Source organism: Trematomus bernacchii, unplaced genomic scaffold (assembly GCF_902827165.1).
Source record: "Trematomus bernacchii unplaced genomic scaffold, fTreBer1.1, whole genome shotgun sequence".
NCBI lineage: Eukaryota > Metazoa > Chordata > Actinopteri > Perciformes > Nototheniidae > Trematomus > Trematomus bernacchii.
In genome coordinates this window covers 6,429,051-6,455,535 of record NW_022987656.1, presented here as the reverse complement: position 1 = coordinate 6,455,535, position 26,485 = coordinate 6,429,051, and the positions used below count along the sequence as shown (strand labels likewise).

The following is a 26,485-nucleotide window of genomic DNA, read 5'->3' as shown; positions in this document are numbered from 1 at the left end:
GTTGCTCTTACTTTTATTTCCGTCTCTCTCTTTCACTCTCCATTCCGCCTCCACAGTGATGCGTGTTGCATTAACGCTGAGGTGAGGAGTGGGAGGTAGAGGGCAAACTGAGAGGGCTACAAGAGGGATGGAGAGAGCCAGAGAAGAAACAAGTGTGTGGGAGAGTGAAATATGGATATGTGGGATAGATACAGTAGATAGATAGAGAGATAGATAGAGATAGATAGATGGATAGATAGATAGATAGATAGATAGATAGATATATAGATAGATAGATAGATAGATAGATAGATAGATAGATAGATAGATAGATAGATAGATAGATAGATAGATAGATAGATAGATAGATAGATGGATAGATAGATAGATAGATAGATAGATAGATGGATAGATGGATAGATGGATAGATGGATAGATAGATAGATAGATGGATAGATAGATAGATAGATAGAGATAGATAGATGGATAGATAGATAGATAGATAGATAGATAGATAGAGATAGATAGATGGATAGATATATAGATATATAGATAGATAGATAGATAGATAGATAGATAGATGGATAGATGGATAGATGGATAGATAGATAGATAGATAGATAGATAGATAGATAGAGATAGATAGATGGATAGATAGATAGATAGATAGATAGATAGATAGATAGATAGATAGATAGATAGATAGATAGATAGATAGATAGATAGATAGATAGATAGATAGATAGATATATAGATGTCGTTCTTTTTCTCCTTCGTTACCTCATTTCGAAAATGTCTGAAGGTGATGATTTCCCAAGTGAAACCACTCAGGTCAAACTAATTCTAGAAGGGAATGAGAGAAGATTACAGAGAGATGGGAAAGAGAGAAAGCAGCTGGAGAGAAGAAGTTGGTCTCTTTGCAGCTCCAAAGCTCTTAATGCCCCGAAGCTGTGTGGAGTGTAAATGGGAGGAGAGAGAGATAGATAGATAGAGGAAGAGAAGGAAAGATTGAGAGGCTGAATTGACAAGAAGAAAAGCTAGAAAGGGGAGAGAGAGTGAAAAGGAGAGGAGGAGGAGGAAGAGGAGGGTTTGCGTTGGTGTGTTGGTTGGCAGAGCGAGCGCTTGTCAGAAAAACCTTCCTCTGACAGAAGGCATGATTCACAGCGGAGAGAGAGGGAGAGGGGAGAGAAAGAGGGGGAGAGAGAGGGAGACGAGCGTCAGAAAAGACGAAAAACAGCAGAGATAAAGAGAGGGAGAGAGAGAAACAACAGAGGAAGAGATGCCGGTAAGAAACGGGGGACTGCTGATTTGAGGCAGAATGACAAGACCTTAACAGGATGGGACTGAGATCGACGCGCTGGATTGACTGATGCCTTTTAATGACTGTGACCATGTTGATAAGGTTCTGGCTTTTCTATCGATCGCAGGGAAAATAGAGCAGGTGGCAGCAGCAGTGATGAAAGAGAGAAAGAGGGAGGGAGGGAGAGAGGATGCTGAAGAATGAAGGGACACTGAAAAGATAGGCAAAGAGACAGAGAGACTAGGAATGATTCCCAACTATCAATAGACTCCTTTGACAGAGTTTAACTAATTTGCAAGGAAGGCATGACTAATACAGTCTAAATAGATACTTTTGATTCTCTAACATTACATTTAAAAGGATCAGTACAAATACTTTTGAGAGACTGCTGTGGAAACCTTTCCTAAGGTGTTTTTCGATATCTGAATCTTTTCTTCAGATAAGAAAAATAATTAGATTTTGAATGAGTGTATGACTTTTCACTTGTATTTAGCATTTCTAAACTGGTTCAAGTGTGATGAAATTATTCAGTGTTGTCCTGAGCTCCCTAAGTATGAGGTTGATGCCAAGCTTCAGTGGGTCACATTCTTTTTTCTCTGTAATGCTGGTAACTTCCTGCAAGCTAACGTTTAGCAAGTTATTATGCTATCGCAGACAATGCTAGAGTTAGCTGGCTAGCTGCTGTAGATAATCCAGTTTACTGTCAAGCCACATTTTTATATTTTCATATTATGGCATATTGGAAAATTCATCTTCAGATTTTTCATATTGAAGAATGGAACAGCTTTGAAGGAAATTATTGACGTCATCTTGACTTTATTTTTGGCTCCAAATGCTTGGTACAGGCTGTCGCTATTACATCTGACCAACTCCTTTTTGCTTGCGCTTTTTAACTATGGACAGTTCTCCCCCCTTTTAGATAGTCAGATCTGTTGGTGTGTTATATTATTTTAGATATAATGCTTACAAAATTGATCAAAGGGTTCGCCAACAAGGGCAGCATTAAGCTTGATGTCGAGCTCATCCTGAGAAGAAACATACATTTGAAGGTTATTTTTTGTTATCATTTACTACAAATGACTCTAAAGAGTTTTTCACCCTTTTGGTTTTGAAAACTGTATGTTTTTTTTAATGATATATTATAAATTGACTAAAGTGTTTGGTCATTCCTTGGGAGAAAATGAGAAAGTAATGTTATTGAAGGCTTTTAGCTTTTGTAGTCTTGCTGTAAGGAGCTATTCCAGAAAATTGAACAAAGAGATTAGATTACATTTTGCGTTTAGCCTGTACTTTGGAGAAAAACATATAGTTCTAAGTAAGAAATATTGAAGGATTGTACCCCTTGTTTTCTTAGCTATGAACCTATTTTCACTACTTACTTGTTGTCCTCCTGTATAACTTCCAAATGGACCAAAGGCATTATCTAAGTAGGACTCAGGACAAATGCTTAATGTTACGCCCATCTTTTGGGAAACATACATTTAAGGTTTTTTATCTTTTGTTTTCTTGCCTTTGAATTTACAACCCTTTAGGTTATGAAGAGTGCTGGACTAAAGCTACAGTTCCTAACTCAGCATTCAGCTTGTCCTTGGAAGAGGAGCACCAAGGATTTCAAAAAATATATATATTGACAGTTTTTGAGAGCTATGGTTTAGCTCCAAGACACAACAACTAAATGCCTTTTGAGAAAAACAAAAGTGTTCAACTGGCTAACTCCCTTCCCAAGCAAAGGGCTTCTCTTCTCAGCATTATTGGTAACTCAATGGTGGACCTCCTTGGGTTGGTGCTGTTTGACATTAGCGCATCATTTATCAGTAGGGGTTCTAATGTTCTATATGGTACGACCATTCTTAATGAACTGATGCTGTTATTATTGACGTAATATCTCTAATTTGATAAAGCTCAATTCAAGGACATTACAGAACTGTTTCAACAGGTAGAGTAGTACTTATTTGTATAAGTAAACTGTGATAGGCAGTTGTTGGAGTTCTTCTTTAATTGGGGATGCAAGAATATCAGTGATTGATACTAATGTCTTAATACTGAATATGTTAATATCCACTCACTTGACGTTTGTGGAGAGACTTTTCCAAGCTGTCTTTTGTTCAAATTTCTTTTTTGTTTTCTTTGTTTTTTACAGACAGACAGTGGTAATCAACACATACAGTCGGAATGAAAGAAGAAGCTCTGACTGGATTCATCATTTCTATCACTGTGCTCGGCCTTTCTGTCGCTTTGTGTCTGACAGAATAACGCTCCACTGGATAAAGACTTAATTGGATCCAAACCGACATCCAGAACAATAAACAACCAGAATAAATACAAATGTAGAAATGCTGGGAAAAGAGTGGGAGAGGAAATGAGCTAAGAACAGTAACCCTGTGGACATAATAACTGGACATCTTTTTTCAGTACTTTTCGTTTCGAAATCTGGTTGGGATATTTCAATTTGCGATAATGCTCTTTACATTGCTTTTATCACATTGAGCTTTGGACAAGCTTATTTTGTTGAACAGAAGGATTATGCTTGAGTATTTTACATTAAACGAAGCAAAAATTGGAATTGTATATTTCTATTTTTTTTTTTGTTGCCACGTTCCTCCCAAAGCTAGATGCCCTGCTTCCTGCACATTCTGATGTTTTTTAAGCAATTTTTTGGTGAATTAGTAAATCTGACAAATTCACAATTCACTCTTCAAACTTCTACCGTTCATCCCACCAACCCCTCCCACCGTCAGCAATCCGGCCAATCATGGGAAAGCCTCTAAGCCGTCCTGGGTGTTTCAGGAAGAGCTCCTGCTGCCTGGAAAAACATGGAGCTGGGGATGGGGGAGTGGGAGGGCGGGCTGCGACAGTGGACGGGGGTTATGGAGATGGCTATGTACCCCAAAGATCCATCTACGATACCATGTGCATCAATCAGCAGATTGACAGCCATCACCATCACTCTGGAGGATCCATAAGGAGAGACGGTGGAAATGAAGGGAGTTTTAGCTACTCTGCAAGTGGCTCTCTGAGGGTGAGCAGGTCTCCGGCTGACATGTTTGATTCCCAGCCCCGCTCTCTAACTCCCAACCCCTCATTTGTTCGGCGACTGGATGAAAGAGCCATCTTTGATTCATTGAAGCTCGGTGGTCAGGATGTCGATGGTGTCGGCTGCCATTCGCCAGGATGTTTCAACCGATCAGTTTCTCCTTCAATGTCATCTTTTTCAGCACCCGGAGTGTCCTCTTCCTCATCCAAAAAGCACCACCATCACCCCCACCATCACCATGGAGACAGTGCAAAGAGTAGAGATGGTCGACATTCCTGGAAAGTCATGACACCTCCAACACAGATGGAGTGTATGGAGTATACTACAACTGAGATGATGGACAGAGGAGGTGGGTATCTAAACCCAGGGCAATACCCTCCCCCTGGGGGCCAGTCCTCTTCTCTTACTTCCCCCCTAATTTCCCCCTTTTCCGGCTCACCTCTCTCCTCAGGTTACCATACTCCAGTTTTCTTCTCCCCTGCCAAACCTCGACCCAGTCAGTCTCAGAGTTTGCGATGTTCCCCTCCCCATGTCATCCAGCCGAGGCATTACTCGCAAACACAGAGCCTCAGAATGTCGCCACCCCTTGAGGTAAGACGATCCCCCTACCGCGCCCCGCTGGTCCAACTATCTGCTCATGACCTCGAGCAGGAAATGAGGGATCGAGGAGGAGGGTGGAGAAATGAGCGAGAAAGGGACTGGGAGCGGGAGAGAGAAAGGGAGATGGAGCGAGGGTGGGCCCAAAGAGAGTGGGAACGAGAGAGGGAGAGGGGGAGACTGGAGAGGGAGAGGGCAAGAGAAAGGGAGAGGAGGGAAACATCGTCATTTGGGACCTTCGGGTATGGTCGACCCGTACCTTTGCGTTCTGACAGAGACTCTGTGTTTTTAGAGCCTGACCAGGTTTTAGACACAACACCCCTGTTGCTTCCCCAGCCTTCACCTTCCCCTTCACCTTCCCCCAATGCCCCCAGAATGGGGACTGCCGCTGTGGGCAGAAATAGAGCTGGGTCAAAAGTTGGATCTGAAAGTATAGGTGGGGGTATGGTTTCAAAGTATGACAATGGGAGTGTGGGTTTGGTGTTAATTGACAGCAAATCTGGGTATGGGCCGAGGTTAGTAAATGAAGTTGGGAACATGTCAGAGGCCGAAATAAGGGCTGCAATAAAAGAACACCATAGAGCTGAAAGTTGGAACCAGCATGACCACGGATCCAGGGCTAGTGTTAAAAATGGGTCTGAAAAAAGAATGGGCTCCCAGGTGAAAACTAGACCAGGGGGACGGGATCTAGAAGGAAAGGTGCAGTCTGGGGTAGGGATCGAAAATATGGCTCCAACTGTGAACAAGGAGGGACACAAGGGAGGGATAAGGAGTGGAGAAATAAATGGAAGGGGTGGGGCTAAACAAGAACCTGTTGCTGAGTCGACACCATCTGAGAACAGGTTTGAGCCTCAAAATAATGTTGAGCTGGTAGCTGAACCTGGTACAGGGATGAAGCCAGAGATCGAGGCAGAGGTTGAGGTTAGAGCTATTTCGAGGCAAGTGGACAACTTGATTGGTAATGAAGCTGAGGGTGTAGCAACAGTTAATAGTGAGGTTGGTTCACCAGCAGAGCCCAGACTAGAAGCTGAAGTTAAACCAGAAGTTAAGATGGCCCCATCTGAGCCTGAGGCAGTACTACAGACTGGGGTTGGTAAGGAAACAGGGACTAAAAGTAACATAGAGACTGGGGTTGCTTGTCAAACCCAGAGCAGCAACGAGATTACAGATAAAGCCCAGATAAATGTTGTTGCTGGGGATAAAACGGAGAATGCTCCTGTAGAGCAAGATGAGAAAAAGCCCTTGGACATTGATAAAATTGAATCTAGCCATGTAGAGAAATGTTCCAGGTCCCGCAAGTCCAAATCCTCCAAATCAACATCTAGGACTCGACCTGGCACGGCAACAGGGATCCGTCCAGGCGTGGTCAGCCCTTGCCTAAGCAGAGGGTTTCCGGACCTTGAGCAAACAAGCCCTGCTGAGGGCATTGAGTCAACTTGGCCACGCCGAATTATTGTCAGAAAGAGGACTGTTCGGCAGGGTGGGGCACTCCACAATCTCCCTATTCTCCCCCCACTCCCCTCTGTCCTCTCAGCACTGGAGAAGAGGCATCCGCATGTTCACCTCCTCCCTCGTCCAGGACACTATTCAGAGAATCCGCTAACAACACTCATGAATGCTACAAGTATCGTGGGACGATGCTCACTTAAAGAGCCATCCCACCAAGATCCAGGACAGAGCGCCAGTTTGGTGGGCAGAGCTTCCCTGAAGGAGCAGAACTTGGAGCACTGGAGGGTCTGCAGAGAGCAAGAGGAACCCAAGAGGTCCAGAAGCAAGGAGAAACAAGCAGAGCTAAGCAAGGGTAAGACTGAGATCGAGGAGATGAAGGGAAAAGAAGAGAAGCGAGACAAGGAGAAGGGGGAAGAGAAAGACAAAAAGAAGGAGAAAGTGGGTAAGGAGAAAGAGAGGGTTCCTGTCAGTGTGGGGCTAGTAGAGGAAACCAAACGAGAAAAGTCAGAGAGAAGGGTTGAAGAGAAAGTGCCAGAAGATTGGAACATAAAGGAACGTGTGATAAAGGAACGTGTGAAAAAGGAAAGAGATATAGAAATAATTTGTCTAAAAAAGGAGGATAAGGGAATGGAGACTAAAGATGGAATACAAGGGCAGCATGGAAAAGAGTTCAAGCAGGTTGTGACAAAATCAAAGAAAGAAGAAAGTGAGGTAAAGGGAGGAGAAGAAGAAGGAGGCCCTTTGGGAGAGGAAGAAGGTTGGGACACTGTCCTGGACATGGTCAACACTTTGTGGGAGGATGGCTGGGAGAAAGGAGGAACGGGCGGAGGTGATGATACAGATTCATTTTCTGGCTCCCTTCCGCGTTGGCCTCTTCTTCGACCCCCGATGGGTTTTGGGGGCTCTCACCCCCCCTCCTCTGCAGCTTCGGAGCTCAGCCTGACTGAGTTGGAGCGGAGAGCCAGGGAGCTGGACTCTGACCTGGAGCACCTAGACCTGTCCCAACCACACAGGGACACCCAGGATGTATACCAACCACTGCTGGAGCCACAGAGGGAACGAGCTGACATGTACCAAACACACCCAGGGCCGCAGAGAGATAAAGCTGCTCTCATGACAGGTACACATCAGTAGGATTGTATGTGTTTGTTTTCTATCTTCCCATATTTGTGACCCGCTCTAGCAAAATCAGTCAGATGTCGCAACAGTGCATTGCGAGATAATTGTGTAAAATTATATAACTTGTGTAAAAAACTTGTGATTTGGTCATTTTGGAGATTTGGTTGATTCTAAACAAACAAAGTCTTGACTTTCAGAATCTCAAACATGTATTGTCATATTCAGACGATAAATACTGTACGTTTCTGAAGCTTAAAGGGGACCTATCATTCAAAATGCACTTTTTGATGTCTTTTATACATAAATATGTGTCCCCGGTGTGTCGGAAAAATAAAACCCTTTCTCTTTTCCTCCGTACCCACATGTTTTAAAAACGGGGGTACAACGAGCGGATACAGATTTGCTGCCGATATTACGTCATTTCGGATGGTGGACCCACAGAGAGTTGCTATCAGAAACAATGCCTGACGTGTTTTGGACGTAATATGGTATTTGTTTTGATTAGCAATCATCGCTAACACTCAGAGCTAACCTGTACTGGAGAGCACATGTGTTTAAAAAGCAGGAAATAAAAAAAGGAACAAAAATTATTTGAGCTCCATACTGTTTCAGATATAATCCTTGATGTGGTTTAGAACAGGATGGCGTTTTATCACAGCTGAATTTAACTTTATCTCCGGTAGAATTCTGATCAGGCATTAGCTCCGCCTCCTCTTTTTCAAGCTAAGGACCCAAAATCCGCGTTTCTCTAAACAGGGCTGGAATAGAGGGATATGAGGGATGTCTAAAGGCCCGGACACACCGGGTTGATTTCGTCCGTCGATAGATGTCTGGCCGTCGATGAGCGTCCTGTCGCCCTACTCAGATTGGTTTGTCCAGCACCGTCGTGTCTTTTCGGCCGTGCCGACACCTTCCGCTCCCGATTCAACATGTTATTAAGCAATAACTGTTGCTAAAAATATTGTCAGCAAACCTTTATTGGCCTTTTTCCAAATTGTGTTAACAGACATTATGTTATTCGAAATATTTTGCTCTATATTTTGAGAACAAACACAATAAGATATAATTGGAAAGCTAAGAATCTCCTCTTTCCAACGGTGTATATATTGCAAAATGTGTTTCAGGATCGATGTGACTGATTTTGATAGAACAGGTCATATTTGTTTTATTTAAGTACCTAAGTCTGTTGATTTTACTTGTAAAGGTCAGTTTATTTGTCATGTTTGACAGAAGATGGGGACTGGAGTTTTTATTTATTGTTCCATCAAGGGATATCAAGGTTTAAAGAGAAGTTTGGATTTTGGCTTATTTCATGTGTCTCCATTCTATTTGGATCTTTCCAACAAGTCCTCCAACTCATACGACCAAATAGGTCGATTGTTCAAGCCCTTATTACGACCAAATAGGTCATTTGTTCAAGCCCTTATTACGACCTATAATCACGTTTGAAAGTTTTCGCCCTCTAGTGCTCCCGTTGAATGCAAACGTTACAGATGGTCGTTTATTCACAAATAACCCTCTCTGTAAAATCCTAAATTGTAGGATAGTTTGGCCATTAAACTGCTTTTTGATTAGATTTCTAGCGAGAAGTGTATATTGTACTTTTAGAATCCACGTCCAGTCGATATGTAGGATCTATAGTTTGATAGATATTATGAAGATGATTTGAGGTCTCGCCAGGAGAACGTGTATATGCGGCAGCTTCCAAGTACAGTATTTCCGGTCTCGAAGTTTTCATAATACAACCAATGATCAAATTATTTAACAGTGATATCTGCAGTACTCATCCACTAAAAAACATCAGTTTATCCTTGTTAATTATACGACATGTTTTTGTGTTTTTCCCATAGGTTTTTCTCTTTCGATTCTGAGAGACACATTTCTAGACCACTGGTTTTTTAACCCGCACTGGCTAGTGGTTAAAGCACGTTATTGAATTTAGTTGTTGAATAAGTTATATTTGATGAAAACATTTAAATATTAAGAGTAGCCTACATACAAAATAGGGGGAAAGTAGAAGGTCAATGATAGAAATATAGAATAGAAAATATCAAGAAGATACTGTAGTGATCTCTACAATAAAACAGTTTAGTGCAGGACGTCCAAAGATATTAATAGGAGGATGTGCAAAACAGACAAACTAATAAGGCTTTATTTAAACATTAAAGAATACTTTAAGTTAAAGTGGACCTATCATGCTATGTTTAAATGATATATTGTAGGGCCATACCTATATAAGGTATATTTATACGTTTCTGTTTTCAAAATACCAAACAGATCATGCATTTTAGCCATGCCTCATTTCGCTCTATGTGCTGTTTGCTGTCTACGGGTCTGATTCTGCTGACCACGCCCCCCTGCAGGAGAGGGGAGACGTGCTCTGATCAGCTGCTGGGCTGTCAGAAGAGGGGGAGAAAAAGAGATCTCCGTCCTCCGTGTTTTATTATATAGAGTCGTTATTCATTTGTTTTAAAGCTCAATAAATAACAAAGAAGACCTTTGACCGGCACTTTTCTAATTTTGTCCGGAAGATTTAAACTTTAACGGACATCTTGACCGGCGAAAGTAACTGAAACTGAAACTCTGCCGCAGGGGACCTGCTCAATGCAATCCCTTCCCGTCGAGGCAAGCACTGTAATTCTCTCCGGTTAGTCCACCAGCAGATGACAAACACCCACCTCTCCGCCTCTTCCAAGGAACGAGGGGAACGAGGCAAGCGTTTGCAGCGGGAGCAAACGCTTGCCTCGGGGAGGGAGAAAAAAAGCCACAGCGGAGAATAAACAGAAGGGTAACCATGGTAACTATGGGCGGGAAGTCTTCTTCGCTGCTTTTGTGGCAGACTTACAGGCCTGGCATATGTACTACAGCGTCTCCAGCGCTTTCGAGCGGCAATGGCCGGCCGTGGCCCAACCCCACATTCCCCCGATAGATGGAGAGTTGGCCCAATAGCCGTAGCGCCACCGTCCTGACGTCAGGACAGTGTTCAAATCTGGATCAGTTTTTATCAGATCCGTTGCAGCCCCTTTTTTAGAGATTTGGGTATGGAGGAAAATAGAGAGGGTTGTGTTTTCTGACACTTGGTGAGTTCCCTGGAACACCGGGGACACATATTCATGTATAAAAGACGTACCAAAGTGCATTTTGCATGATAGGTCCCCTTTAAGGTCTTCTTTTGAATAAGAAAAAAACGTTGGGGGTATCAACAGATAAATATTAAGTCTGACAGTAGTACGTAAGTACTTAACGTCTAATATATTATATATAATGCTGCCCATTATGGAAGCAATTTTCACCCATTTATTAATTATATGTTTTAAATGTGATAACACCACTGTGTTTCGTATCCCCTAAACCTCCAGGGTGTACACAGTTTAATACTGGCAACTTCTAATTGTGGGAAATACGAAAACATCTTTTAAAACTACAATTCCCAGTAGAGGCTGGGCTGGACCCGTCCGAGTCCAGTTTTGGATAGTCTGCCGTGGTTCCATTACATTTCAAAGAGCTGTTTGACGCTCGGCGTAACCTTGTCGCACTGCCACTCCAACATCCAATCACAGAGCTTGAGGACTAATCACAGGGTTTGTAAAGCAAGGCGGATGTTGTAGTCCCAAACGATAGCTGGGGATTCTGGGTAGTGTAGTGTCTTCGGAAACTCTGGAGTGTCTAAACTCCGAAAAAACGATTTGTTTCTCCGAATCAAAGGTTAAAAATACAAAAGCATTGTACACAATTTAAACCAATCAATATTGTGTAATTAACAAGGATAAACTGATGTTTTTTTAGTGGATGAGTAATGCAGATATCACTGTGTAATAATTTAACAGTGAGGGGAATACTTCCGGTTTTATTATGAAAACTTCGAGACCGGAAATACTGTTTTCACCCCGTGAGGGTTGACGCTAACTTTACATGGAAGCTGCCGCATATACACGTTCTCCTGGCGAGACCTCAAATCATCTTCGTAATATCTATCAAACTATAGATCCTACACATCCACTGGATGTAGATTATAAAAGTACAATATACACTTCTCGCTAGAAATCTAATCAAAAAGCATTTTAATGGACAAACTATTCCACAATTTAGGATTTTCCAGAGAGGGTTATTTGTGAATAAACGACCCTCCGGAGCGTTTGCAATCAACGGGAACATGTTGTTTCTTACACGACCACTAGAGGTGCTACACTTTAAAACGTGACTCTGGGTCGTATTAAGCTGCTGAACAATCGACCTATTTGGTCGTTTTTTGTAGGAGGACAGGCTGATCTTTCTCACTTTCTCTCTGGATCTTTCTGTTGTAGCCTTTGGCTTTTTCTTATCTTAGCTCAAGCCAGTCTTCACTATAATTCCTATTTTAGGATTTGTTGGCTCAGGTACTATCACTGACACTATTTTTCTTTCACAAACCTGTGTCCTCCACTTTTCTTATCTCATCATAAGACGATGGGAAACTCTGATCTAATGGCTATGATAAAATATCCAAAATGTTGACTAATGATTGGGGAATGACCAGTGTCCTATTGATTATATCTTGCTAATATCTCCCTCTTCTCATGTTTAATTGTGTTTAAATCTGTGTTCCACTTCCCAGGCACAGGGAGCAGATCCCATATCAGTTTGGAGCTCACTGCTATGGCTTCACCAACTACAGACACAGAAAGACCTTCTGACTGGTCAACTAAACCTGCTGGGACTTCCACTGTTGGTACAAGGTAATTCCACAAAAACGTTTATTGTCAGCATTGAAAACCTTATCTACCAGATGTTTGCTTATAATCTGAAAAACCAGATTTGAATTTAGTCAAGACAAACTAACGATCAGATTAAAGTCACTCTGGTGTGTTTATAAATGCACTTGGCTATTTGCTCTTCAGTTCAATTCAATGTATCAGTATAACACATGTATTACTTTGATTGGGATATTTAAATAATGTTTATGTTACATGTAGAACTTTGTGTGTCTGATCATTTGAAATCTGATTTAAGCCTTTTTAACTATGTACAGAGCAATGTAAAACATCAGCATCCAATGTTGACCTGCAGCTGTGTACTATGCAGTGCTAATAGTCTTGTTGCTTTTTACATTTAAGTAAATGCAAATGAAATGCAACAAATGTCTGAAGGGCGAGGATGATAAAAATAAACGGATTTGTAGTGGCCCAACACTTGAGCCTTTAGGTACATCCCACATAATCAGTAAATCTGAACAGTCACAGTGAGTGAATCAGACAAGAAAGATGGTAAACAAATAAATAAGTCAGTGCTGAAGAAGAAGATAGATTCCTCAATCCCACATATAACAAAGCATAAACAGTAGTAAATGTTGTGTGCCATGCCTACGGAGCAATTTCGGGTTCAGAATCTTGCCCAAGGCCACTTCAACCTACAGGTAGTTTAGCATGAAAACAGACAGGATTCATATAAAGATAATAAAGGCATCCAGTGCACATCATTTGCGACCAATTAAGTAGATTTCATATCTAAAGTGTGCTATCTGAATCTGTCTTTCGCAGATCTTTGTAACAATCAACTTGTCATTAAAAAAAGTGCTCTGTGGGGCAAATAAATATTCATAGTCTTGATCCCAAAAAGTTGATGGATTCAGTGGTAACCAATGGTAAAGAAAGATAATTATTAGTCACAGGAGGCACAACAGGAAGTAGCAGTTTTTGACTACCATGTTTTTTTTCCAGCTCCACTAAGGAGGACAGCTCTCCAGACTCCAACCTGACACTGGAGTCCGACTCCAGCGGCGTCTTCCTCTCCTTATCCAATCAGAGCCAGGAGGAGGCCGGCTCTGACAGCGACCAGCCAATCAGTGGCTCTGACCTAGGCAGCAGCAGCACGTCACTGGAAAAGGACGGGGAGGACGGAGGGTCAAAGGAATGGGGGAGGGAGGAGAGTGCAGAGCTACAGTGGTGCTACCCTACAGTATTCAATACAACCTTGCAAGAAGACATAGAAGGAGATAGGGACCAAGAGGAAGCTGGGCATGGAAATATGGGGACATATGAAAGGGGAGGGAAAGATGAAAATGTAAGAAGGGTTGGTAGGATAGGCACGGTTTCAATCATGAAGACCCATCTCAACTATACAGACAACGAGGGCTCCACGACTTTTATGGCCCCACAAAGTGAAGAAATACCGCCCAGGAAAAGAGTGACCCTCATGGGAGGTGACATTCCTCTTCCTCTGTCTCCCTTAAAACAACCAATCAAAACCTTTCTAGATCCAAATCAGATGCCAATAAGAAGCTCAGGACTGGACTGTGGTGACATAGATCCCTTTGTTCAATCGGACAGCTTTGTTTACCTCGCTGTGTCTGCAAAACCCGCCTCCCAGGGGGAAGTCGCCACAAAGACAGAAGTTCCCACCCATGGTATAAAACAAGGCAGTGTACAAAAGCGTTCAAATAGCGTGAAAACACACTTTGACCAGTCAAATACAGAATGGCGGGCCAAGCCAACTCATCTTGGTCCACAAAAACCAGAGGAAGGAGACTTTCTGTGTACTGACAGCTTTGTGTACCTGGCTGCTCCGGCCTGCCACCTACTGGGCCCCACAGGAACTGCACCCTACAGCGGCAGGTATGTGTACTTTTTGTTCACTGTATCCCTGCATTCCATCGTTCATAGTTCAGTGGGGACCGACAACTAAGCATTAAAATGCAATACCTTTATTCATGTTCTGGTCCACTTTACCTGGTCCTGTTTGTAATTTAACATAGATGTAAAAAGAGAACTGGAAACAGAATTTGAGGCGAGGCCACGTTCATTCCTATGAAAGTTGCTCAGTGGCCCATGAAGCAAAAATTGCCTGAATGTCGAGGACTAAAGTACCCAGATCATTTCAGGGATCTTCGGGCAATCCTCCGCATCCATTGGGTCCATGGATGAACAGTTTTCATTAAATCCTGCCTCCAATTCCCTCCGTCACAATAGCGTCACTTCTGGGGCCTCATTCATAACGCCTACGTTGCTTACGTAGTACAAAGCAAAAAAATAGGTACAGAAATGTTCCGACATTTTCCGATTCACAAAACATTGCGTACCGGCGAGGGAAGTGCGTACAGCACTTCCTACGCCTGTTTCCCTTTATAAATCACAATCGACTCGAAATGCGGCGCAGCTTTTGCGGGCTTCACGTAACGCCCATATTTGCCTATAAATAGTCAAAGAAACGCCCATTCATTCATTCATTCTGACTGACTGCATGAAGAAGATCGCAGGAAATTACGACCGAACAGCTAAAAAAGACATCTCACACCGTGTCAGATTCAGGTTATTTTGGGGAGGTCGAGATAAATCACATTGTTTGGTGGATGCAGTTTGAACCAGAGTAGCAGCATGGAGGTCGGATCATCACCAAAATAAATAAATAAGTGGTCCGAAAAAAGTTAATGACAAAAAGAAATACACATAACCTTCCTCAGGCAGTGTGTTTGTACCGGGGACAGGAGACACCCCCTTGATGAGAAACTGTAAGAAATGATCGGGGAATCCCTCCGGAGTGGAGTCATGACGACTGGATCTGAATTATTTTGTTGTATTTGGTGGTTTGTGTTCCAGCTGTCGATCAGCAACTATATATCCATAATCCACCAGTTAAAGGAAATACAATGTGTTGTGTTATATTAGCTGTACAATTTACCACGGTGTTCTTAGTTTCCATACCTGCTGTGTTTTACGAGCGACTTATCAAGTCTTGGCAAACGGCATAAAACACGATTAAACGTGATAGTATATAAAACCATGCTCGTATCTACAACCTATAGAAATGCAAAACGGCGTCAGTTTAGACGTAATTCTGTCCTCTGCTTACCGCATCATTTATGAGAAAACATTTCATAACATTAACACAACATATTCGAGGTGGTTTTAAATAACATATCCGTATTTATTTATTTATCCAAGTTATGTTTTTGTGTGCACTGAGGAGTCTCAAACAGGCGTTTGTTTAATCATTTAAAGATTGGCTTTAATCAATGTTTGAAAATGAATTCTTCATATGATAAATGAGAGGTAACATTTTATTTATTTCCACATATTTCTCTCCATTCTTCCTTCTGCCAACGGTGTCGCAGTTTCTCGTCTCTCCCGTTGTTGTGCTTAGTGCGTACGTATGGGTTAGAGTTTGCGTGGAGGACAGCACATTTTCCCGTCAAGTTAGTATTTTATAAATCGCAAACATTACGTAGAAACTGGGGTACGCCATTTTTTGAGCGTATATCCCTTTATAAATGAGGCCCCAGGTCTCGGCTCAATCAAATAAATCGAGAGGGAAGATACCTCAGTCAGATTTTGGTGCATTTTAAAACGTTAAGGACCTAATGATTTAAATAATGGCTACTTGAGAGTTTGACGTATTTTTCCCAATGCAAGTAAATGTGAATAGGACTTTTAAGGCTTCACGTGATTGGCATCACATGACTGAAACGGTAGTCATTTTACCACTATTTGGCCACACTACTAAAATGTGCTTCAGCAAACGGCGCACTTTCTGTGAGCTTGATTCGTTGTGGCAGTTGACTAGGTAAGGTAGCCCAGGCGTCTTCCCCCCAGCCATGTCTTCTAGCTCTCTGAAGAATACCAAGAAATTCTAGCTCAGATAGGGTACGTGATCCCGTCAGAGTGTTCTGGGTTATCCGCAGGGTGTTCTTCCAGCTAGATGTTCCTTGAATACCTAATACCATCATCATGACAGCAGCCAATTTACTGCTAATACAATCCACCTCTCAATCTTGGATTCCATTTCCACTCTGGGAATACAAGGTTTAGTTCCTTGTCTGCTAGGATTTTAACTACCACTTCTGGAATACTTTTTTGCACATCAAAATAAGGGTTAGGCATGTGAAATCCAAGTGTCCCATGTCAACAAAAGACATTGAGTTTGGAGGTTGAGGATGTCCTTGAGAATGTTCATGAGGCCCTAGTGAACATTAGTGCAAACTTTCACACATCTCAGGAAGGAGAGACAGGATTTATCCCAGGGAAGAGAACTGCTGATTCCTTTGGAATCCAATTTCCATACAAAAGCATGTTTTTGTCAACAACCATCATTTATCTCATTTCCACTTCAAACTCATGGAGTATTTTAATTGAAATGTGTGTTTTCCCCTCCCCCTGTGTTTAACATAGAGCTCTAATAATGAAGCTTTCTTTTTTAAATAACGATTCCTAGTGACAAAGTTCACCAATTGGCGATAGGCTGTAGATGCCATTAGCACTTTGATTACTACAATTCCATATGATTTTACTCAGATTGTGCCTGTTGTGTTTTCTTCAGGGAGTCCGACTCGGAGAGTTCAGGATCTGGCCCTGGTGACATGTCAGTTCTGGGTTGTGGCTCGGTGGCAGGGGACAGTGACTGGGACTCAGACCTGTCTGATTCCGATCCCAGTCGCCCCCCCAGGATCTCTTCTGCTGGAAACAGAGCTGCCGGCGCATCACGATCAAAGCTGCACGCTGAACCGGGCTGGGACTTATTCGGAGATACCACAGAGCCTGAAGTGCTGAGTGAGCTTTTCACGGAACAGGATAAAAACAACAATGGTAAAGCAAGGAAGGTTACCGGGGTAACCAGCAGCCTGGAAGATTCAACGGCCATTCCCATGGCAACTCAGCGTGTCACTTCGCCAGTGAAACGGTCGACAACAGTGGAGCAGGCGTCAACAAAGGTGACATGGCAGTTTAGACCTGCCCAGAGGTCAGTCTGCACAGGAAGTAGAAAGGAGAAAGAGAAGGAAATGACGTCATCGTCATCAGTAAGGTTCACGGAACTGAGAGGAGAAGAGACCCATAGAGGCTCCCCTTCATCTTCATCGTCTTCATCATCGTCATCATCTTCTGGTTGATTTGTAAAGGAAAATGATTTTTTACCACCACTTGGGAAGAGCTTTTTTTGCCTGAAGCTCAGTGTGTTGCCAAAAGATAGAAAAGGTCTTTCATTTGTTCTGTTGAAACCGACAGATGACAGAATTTCTGTACAGATTTATTTGCCTGTAATTTGTTTTTAATTGTGCTTCTAGTTGCTGCCATTGCCTTCTAATGACTTACTAAAGGCTGCTTAAAAGACTAGTTAATTGTTGCATTTTCTAATGTTGACAGTCCTTCACAATATCATTATAATCTGTTCAAGTTTAAAGCGATGTGAGATTCTGAACTTCAGGTTGAGATAATGAGGGAAAATGGCCACTGATAGAACCCTTATGTAATTTAAGCACAATGTTTATTCGAATGGATTTGATCAGAAATCTAAAAATGTTGATTTAGAAGTTACATGTACACATTATTCTCAAATCTAAATAAGACATATATATAGTTCTGTGGGGGTTTATTCTGGTGAATGTATGTATTGTGTAAAACACAATTCACATATGAGGCGTTCTCATGATGTTGCTTGGTCGCAATAACACAAACGCTTACAGTTGGACAAAATAACTTCTGCCAGACCATACCCTTCTGTTATCTTTTTTATAAAGATTTAACTATATAAACGTGTCTCAGGCCTTATATTAAATGATATCTTCTTCCCTATGTAATGCCTAACTTTAACACCTGCTTATACTTCATATAATATTTAAAAAACGGACTTTTAAAAACTGTCAAAGGTCAAACTTTTCAATGTACAATGTATTTTATAATCACATCCAACTTTAACAACAGTGTATTTAACAGTGTGTTCATAATATATTTTGAAAGAAAATTATAGAGTGAAATATAGAGTGATCAAATATACATATATATACAGTATATGATGAATGTGCAACAAATAATGGAAGGATTTAGTGATAACATTTAATTTAAATGTTTTATTTATCAATTAGGTTAAAAATGGTGAATGTAATATTTGAGCAATATGCTTATGGATTCATGCTATATTATATGTTTCATATGTGGAAAGTGTTGTGCATAAAAATGGCTGAGTTTGATTTAATGTATACCGCCAACTACTGCAGTATTACACTTAAGTAGAGGTTCTATGTGGAACACTTTCAAACATCAATTTATTATCAGGTATCTTGGTATAATTTCCATAAACAATGGAACAAGGTAGAGATGATTGATAGCATTTGCTTCACACCGGTGGTATTTTTTATTGCGAGTGACTTTATCCCCCATAATCCTCTTTGCTTCTCCCACACCTCCAAGACATCTTTAGCTTTGTGGAATTGGATAAACATAATTGTTTCCCTTTTATTCCCATCAATCCTTTGTCTATGGTTGTGCTGCAAATGAAGCAATCCAGAAGAGTTTCCCACAATTCTATGTTGCTGTAAACTGCAGTGTGGAGACGGATTAAGCTGCCAATAGGCACTGATGTTAAAGGTTCACTTGAATACGTTTCAACCCTAACCCTTGCTCTTGTCTCTACGTGACTAATGGGGACAACATATTTTAGTCTAGTATTGAGCCAGAGCGCTGTAATGTAATTGCTCTGGGTAATCACGCTCAATTAAAATGTTCTTTTGACCTTTTGTCCGAAAAGGTCTGTTTGTTATTGTGTCTAACATGGTCTCATCCAAGAGGAAGTCTCCTTCTGAAATCTTACCACAGAGCTGTCTTTAGTCTGGTAGAAAACAGTAGAAATGTGAGTGAGTCATAGAGAGGAGAGCTGGGAGGGGTCTGTTCTGTTGGAGTGAGGGCTGTACCATACGGAGAAAATATCACAATATATTTATATAATGATATACTTGAAATGACCATCTCTAATGTGGATTTAATCACCAAGGGCCTACGTCTTCATAGCATCTTTGTCTGAGCACCTGTGTCCTTTTCTTCTGTGCTTGGAATAGAGATCGGCTGGCGGACACTAAATGTTGCTGCCAGTGAGTGTTTGACTTTTATTGCCGTATGTCCATAGCTCCTTGCTCTACGGCTGTCAGACTGAGCACTGAAGCTTATTCATACAAAGTTTTAGAGTAAGATTCTCTCGAGTAGTGTTCATGGTGAAAAAATAGAAGTCAAACCAATATATAGCTTCTTAAAAACCAGAAGAGACAACACTTTACGATATTAGCTCTATATCAATATAGCCGACATATATATATATATATATATATCAGATTTACCTTTATCTTAAACAACACATACAGTGTCAAAGACAAAAAAAACAGGTGTGCAGGTTGTCCATTTATTTGTACCCCCCCCCTTACAGGTACCGATCATTTCAAGTCAGACAAAAAAGCTTTTATTCTTCTGTTAGATCCTTTTCTCTGTAGGTGATGTTGTTGGATACTTATAATAACAATGAAACTGTGTTGGTGGCCGAAAAACAAGCACTTGTATCAGACATACATTGATGGTAGTATATATGTTGCGTAATTGCATAGAAGCCTGTTTGGCAGCTACCTGCTGCAGCGCAAATGACCAATAATAGCCACTTAACTAACTAAACTTAGACTTGTGAAAGAATCTTAAAAGTAACCCTTTAAAATGACACACGTATACACCTTTAAAAAACCAGCACAGTGATATCAGATGTATCATCCTATTATAAATGCCATATAGGGAACGCGGTAGGTTGACAAACTTTCATCAATAAAAATCCGTGTTACAATGGTATATGGTTATGAAAGACTGCGGGGGAAGTTTTGACCTGGCACAAATGGATTCCTTAGCATGAATAGTCGTGCCATTTAGTCGTGCTCATGAATTTCAAATTGGTCAGTGAAGGTTACTGATAATTCCGAGTTGAGTAAATGTGTCTTTTTGTGTGTTTGTGTTGAGAGTGAATGTATTGTGGGGATACTGCAGCCATATTTCTTGATTGTGATTGATGGGCGGGGGTGGGTTTTTTTTGTCTTGTTTTTTTTCCGCAAATTAAGAAGTATTGCCTTGTGTAGCTTAAACTGCCATTATGAACCTTGAAATGCTCTGCCAGTCCTTACGGCCCGTCCACACAGCGGCTTTGGAAAAAGCTTGCCGGCGGGCGTGTCTGAAGCTCGACCAACAACAAATCACATGAATCTCCCGCCCCTGAGACACAAGCAGCGGTTTGATTGGCAAGAGCTTGTACTGGCATATGATTTGATTGGCTGAGGCTTACACCGAAAGCTTCAGAAGCTTCAAAAGTTGAACATTGCTCAACTTTTGAAGCCTGAGATGCCTGGAAAGCTCCGCTCTGCTTCCCACAATGCAGTTCGGCGAAAAGTGAGGCAAAGTGACGTCACCCCATTCAAAGTGAATGGGCAGAAGCGTTGGAAGATTTTTTTAATGCTGCTGTGTGGACGTACCGTTATTCTTGATGGTGATGCTCTGTGTAAACCAATTGGATTTGGTGGAGCCCTACATGTCTGCTTTAGTGATGGATTCATTATATATATTATTTGATATCATCTGGTGCTTTTGAGCACAGATTGACAAGCACATCCATGGATGAATAACATGCTTTTATTAGCATGCAACGTATTTTTAAAGTTGCAAGATTGACAGGTTTTCTTAAGAAGTGTTAACCAGTTCTGTACTCATGACTGATGCAGGTTTAAAATGACTACAGCCTCTGACCATTGTAACTTTTTTTTTAAGGCTTTTAAACTACATTTGTTAATATTCTTATAAAATCCAATAGCACCCCAACATCCTGTTGAAAGTCAGCGGTTTTAAAACACGAAAAGTGAGCTGTAATAAGCTCCCATTGCAGGAGAAACCAAGCAGTACTCCTGTGCTTTTCTTTATTTCATGTGTGTCCATTTGTGGTTATTTGATTAAACACACGTGTGCAGGAATGTGTAAATAAGTCAATTGTTAATGGTTCTGGTATAAAATAAATAAATACCGTAATCATTTCGATATGATGATTTTGGATCAGGAATAAGCTAATAAAGCAGGATCTACTTAATTCGATATTATACTTAAGTGGTGCCAACAAATGCGTTTTAATCAAATTACTAAATACTTTTGACATACATTGAGTCATGTGCTAACTTTGTTGGTAATTCAGCCTTGTATTTTGGGATCTCCGATGGCAATATTAAAATTGAGGAATGTATCTTGTAGAAACAAGCCAGAACAAGAATCTCATATATTGTGCTTTTCATACAGGAAAGATTGCATTGGAATAAGACTGTATGAGCCAGTATTCCCCTGCAGGCCCTTCAGTTGGGCCCCAGGCAGTTTCTTGGTGATTTCCTGCCAGCTCCAGCATCTTGATACAGTCATGTATGTGGATCTGTGCTGTTTATTTGATGAAGAAATGGGGCTGAGCATTTATAAAAACGACCTTTACAGGTTTGATAATCCACACTGCTTATAGCGTCTGGCTGAAAATTCATTCGGAAAAGGCTGTTTATATGAAATGTAACCTGTGTTCTCTATTACGCTGTCTCTATGCTGTGTAGCACAACCTGGTTTCTATTGGGAAAACTGCTTTTTCTAACCCTGCTGCTTTACATGTCTGATGGAAGGAATGTTTGTCTTAGTAACTAGACTTCAGAGCTCACACATTGGACCAAATGAGAGGAGGAGCCAGATAGTTGTACACAATTCAATAAAATAATCTTTGATTTTCGCTAGCATTAAACTGTGGCAAGTCATCTAGTTTCACTGTGAAATATTAAGGGTAAATTACCATCACTGACTTTTGTAAAATTCAGTATAATCAGGCCATACGTGTAATACTTTGCTCTTCATGTAAACGCTGATCACTGTTAAAGCTTAGTGGTGATGAATAAGTGAAGACTTTTAAGGGGATAAGGTGGATTTATGTGAAATCTAATTGTTTGCCATATTGCCAAGCCTTGTTGAAATGCATTAATGTACAAATAAAGATTAAACTCGATGGTGGAATGTGACTCACTTTGGCCTGTGTCATCTGTCTTAACCTTGGTTGTTCACTGCTATGCCACCCTATTAGGGATATACATCCATCTTAAAGAACTGAGAGAAAATAAAAGGGAAATGCATAAAGCTGCATTAGTTATCAACAATGGACTAAATGAATGAACTCTGCAATCCGCCCCCATGTTTTAGTGGTTTTTACATTATTTTGATGATTAGTCCAAACCTTTCTTGTCTCCATGTAAAAACCTGTATCACACCCACTTTACATTGTCCAGAAACAAATTTGCAATGAGCAGATGAACATAGTGGAGCAATGAATAGTTTGAGAGCCATACATTATCTCAGGAGTTGGGGGAGACCAAAACAGCTAAAAGGAGAGCGAATATGGACGTCAAATCAGTCAAATGGCCAAAACTTCAAATATGTCAATCTTGTCTTTGCTATTGTTCTGCTGCCTTCAAATGGCCATCAAAAGTAAACACTTACATTTGATTTGACAATTAAAGGACCATTATTTGTATTGGTAATAGTAACATTGCACTTGGCAAGTGAATTGCTTTGAACTGGTAAAATCGATACATATAACACAAAGCTTGTTGTACATTTGCTGAGTCTTAGTTTTACCTCCAAATAACGATTTATTTGTATATATCATGCTGGTAATTATTTTCCTGTTTGACTTTGTGTAGCAACGTCATATATTTTCCCAGGTCTCAGGAACAGCTTATGTGAGTTTGTTATAAAAACGTAAGAAATGATGGCAAAACTGAGTGTAAACCCAAAGTTGTAATTAATTGGAATGTATCCTAGATAAATGAATCCGAAATCCTGCTTTTCATTTGTAAACTTAAACTCCAATGTAAAGATGAACTGCCAAACAAATATAGAATATCTTCTTTTGAAGGTACTGTGATTTCAAAAACTCAACTGTTACAATAATTCTATAACTATAATTACAGTCTTTTATAAGACACAAACACACATACCACACACAGCCTTTTGGTGCCATCTGTGTATTAAATAGTACATGGTGCACGAGTAGTTGTGTCAGTAATCTAGGTCTGTCCATCTATTTAAGGCTGATTAATTAGAGCATCTGAATAAGGCCAGAGAGGGAGAAAGAGAGGGAGAGACACACTGCCAGTATGAATAGTTAATCTATGTGCCACTTCCCCTGCCACCACAGGGATTGTGGTGATTTATTGGGCCAGATCACACAGTCTGTTTGTCTGCAAAAATATGCGTCCAGATTTACTGAAATTCTTGAACTAATTTGAACTAACTTTTAAGGATGAGTGCACTCTGTGTAACACAATATGTCTGCTGGGAAGAAGCTTGATTTAATTGCTTTTGTCATTGTGTGTGCCATAAAGCATACAAGCTGTATTGTATACTATAACAATATTTGCATACCCCAACATCCCTATGGGAAATATGAACAGGCCTTTTTTTAATTTATTATTGGGGACCAAGCCCCAGTAGACTGAGCTATAGGGCGTCCCGGACCGGCTATTCTTCATTATTTAACGTTTTTTATATATTTCAAATTCAGGTTTATCCAATTTAATAATTTCTCTTTGTTCCATTTTCACCTCTTCCCAAGCTTGAAAAGTTGCTGGTGTTCAGTTTGTTGCAATATGCAACCTCCCTCTAGTTGCCACCAAATCCTACAAACTATCCCTTTAATGGAAGCCCAGGAAGATGACTGGATCTGGTCTTTACCACACATGTTTTCTAGAAATATTTAATCAGCAGCAAAAATGTTCAGTTGGGTTTTAGGCTTCTTGTTTTTCTTCCAAAACTCAACACTGCCTGGAGATCTTTTTAAACAGTAATTGGCTATCGGTGGGGAGATGTGAAAGTGGGCAAAGTTGAATTCCCATTTTTAAATTCATTTCATCAAGACTAGAAAGAGATGCAGGACTCTTTTAAGATTATAAGTGCGTCATCCAGGGTACTCTTAGCATTCTTACTTAGCATTTCAACACCTAAGCATTCAAGTGACTGAAACACAGCTAATGCTTAAGTTGCACTGTAATGGCGCATTTCCACTACACAGCCTCGCTCGGCCTCGCTCGGTATGGCTAGGCCTCGTTAGGACTGGCTCACTTTATGGCGCATTTCCATTACAGTTTAGGAACTGGGGTAGTATCTATAGTAACGCAGTGTAGGCGGAGCCGTGACGTCATCTTCAATGAGAACCCCAGAAAAACAACACAGCCGTTAGCTGTTAGCACTCAGAGCTCACAACTCCTCATATCTGTTCAGAAACTAGACAAAAGTTAAACAAGTACAAACCACAGACTGTCTGTGTCATGGCGAATACAGTCGCTGGTTTATTTATGTCTGTATAGGCCGTTGTTGTGAGTGTGGATGGTCGGAGAATATACTGCGTTAGCTTAGCCAATCTCCATTTAGAAAACACGCATTTTAAAAGGTTTTTCGCCTGCCGTCTGTCTGCAGACTTGTCAAAGCATTAATTCATGGTTTTTACTAACCGGTATCAGTATGTTGTTACTTCGGCATCATTTTGAAACGTGTATTACAATTAAATCACGGTAAAATATGTTCATCTTGTTGTAGTTGTAGCCCCCTTGCCAGCGATTCTCTCTCTAGTTTAGCATACTCAGCCCGACTCAGCCTGGTTGTTCCTGGCCCTAGAACCACGATTTTATGGGGCCAGAAAAACTGTGAATTAGGACCCGCTAGCCAGTACTAGGCCAAGTGGAAACGCAACCAAAGACGGGCCGCTGACGTCACAGCTCTCTTAAACGGGGCTCCGCGCTGCAGTGGAAACGCGCCATTACTGATCTCAGTGCATTTGCATTTGACTCGTCCTACCACAAAATTATTTTCTGACACAGAACTAGATTGGTTTGAATCCATCCTAAAGAGAGGAAAAACGTTGTTTCTACAGGTAATTACACATTACACAAATATGACATGCGGAGTACTTCAAGGCTCCATCCTGGGACCTCTTCATCTATATGTTTTTATCTGGCTCAGATTATGGAAAATAACAACATATTTGGCATATGCCGTAGACACACACGTTTAAATAACAACTAATTTCATTAGGTGACTATGATCAAATTCAAGTTGATTGAACAAATCAATGATTACATGAGTCAGAACGTTCAATTAAACAAATATAAAATTAACAAAATTCAATTAATCTTCAATCAGCAATGTTAAAAAACATGGAAAAGACCAGAAATACAGGAGTAGTCATGGACTCTGACCTAAATGTCATTGGTCATGTTAAGACATTTACAAAGTCAGCCTGTCTTATGCTACTTTTACTATTGTAGCAGTGCCTTGCAGATCTCAGAAAAATCGAACTGACAGCTGCAGCTGATTCAGAACGCTGCTGCTCGGGTCCTAACAAACACAATAGAAGTGGAACACATCACTTCAGTTTTTTAGATCTTGACAATGGGGTCAAAATACTATTGTTGGTTTTTAAAGCACTGCATGGTTTGGTGCTTAAATACATGTCGAATCTTCTGCTACATTATGAACCATTCAGAATGTTCAGGTATCTGGGTCAGTTTTGCTTTCAACAATTCAAAGTACTTTACAAAAATGAAAACATTACGATCATTAAGAAATAATGCAGAATGGCATTCAAAACATTAATAAAAAACCAAATAGAATACAATTAACATCAAACAAGCCAATATATGAAAAACATTAAAAGCATTAAGAAATTATTTGTTCCCACACATTAATCCGGCTTGCTATTCTTGGACCCCATCTGTAGTAACTTAAGTGATTCTGGTAGAGAGGGAGGGAGTGGCTCAGCTGGAGACCAGACATCTGATCAGAATCAGGTGTAGCCCTGGCTAAGATCATTTACACAACAGGATGTGAACAAGTTTATCATTTTTTAAGAGAGGGTTAAAATGTATAATTATTAGGGCTGTCAGTCGATTAAAATATTTAATCGCGATTAATCGCATGATTGTCCATAGTTAATCGCGATTAATCGCAAATTAATCGCACATTTTTTATCTGTTCTAAATGTACCTTAGAGGGATATTTTTCAAGTTTTTAATACTGTTATCAACATATGAGTGGACAAATATGCTTTATATGTTTGTTTATTATCATTTGAACAATGACAAATATTCTCATGAATATTAAACACAACAACCTGAACATTACAAATATTCGCCTCAATTCAACCTGGAACCTCTCTCATACAATAATACAATACAAAGT

General features: G+C 40.7%; 1 protein-coding gene across 2 annotated transcripts; it reads left to right on the top strand.

Annotated features, from left to right (window-relative positions):
* The first annotated feature begins 999 nt into the window (after nt 1-999).
* On the top strand, nt 1,000-22,270 carry LOC117486784. Of its 2 annotated transcripts, none has more exons than XM_034135330.1 (5): nt 1,000-1,264; nt 3,420-7,479; nt 12,073-12,193; nt 13,175-14,068; nt 16,767-22,270. In XM_034135330.1, exons 2-5 carry the CDS (start codon nt 4,032-4,034, stop codon nt 17,332-17,334), a joined length of 5,031 nt encoding a protein of 1,676 aa, XP_033991221.1. In that variant the 5' UTR covers nt 1,000-1,264; nt 3,420-4,031; the 3' UTR covers nt 17,335-22,270. The 2 variants fall into 2 exon arrangements, with proteins under 2 accessions (XP_033991221.1, XP_033991220.1); XM_034135329.1 differs by having other exon boundaries at nt 1,000-1,381.
* The last annotated feature ends 4,215 nt before the right edge of the window (nt 22,271-26,485 follow it).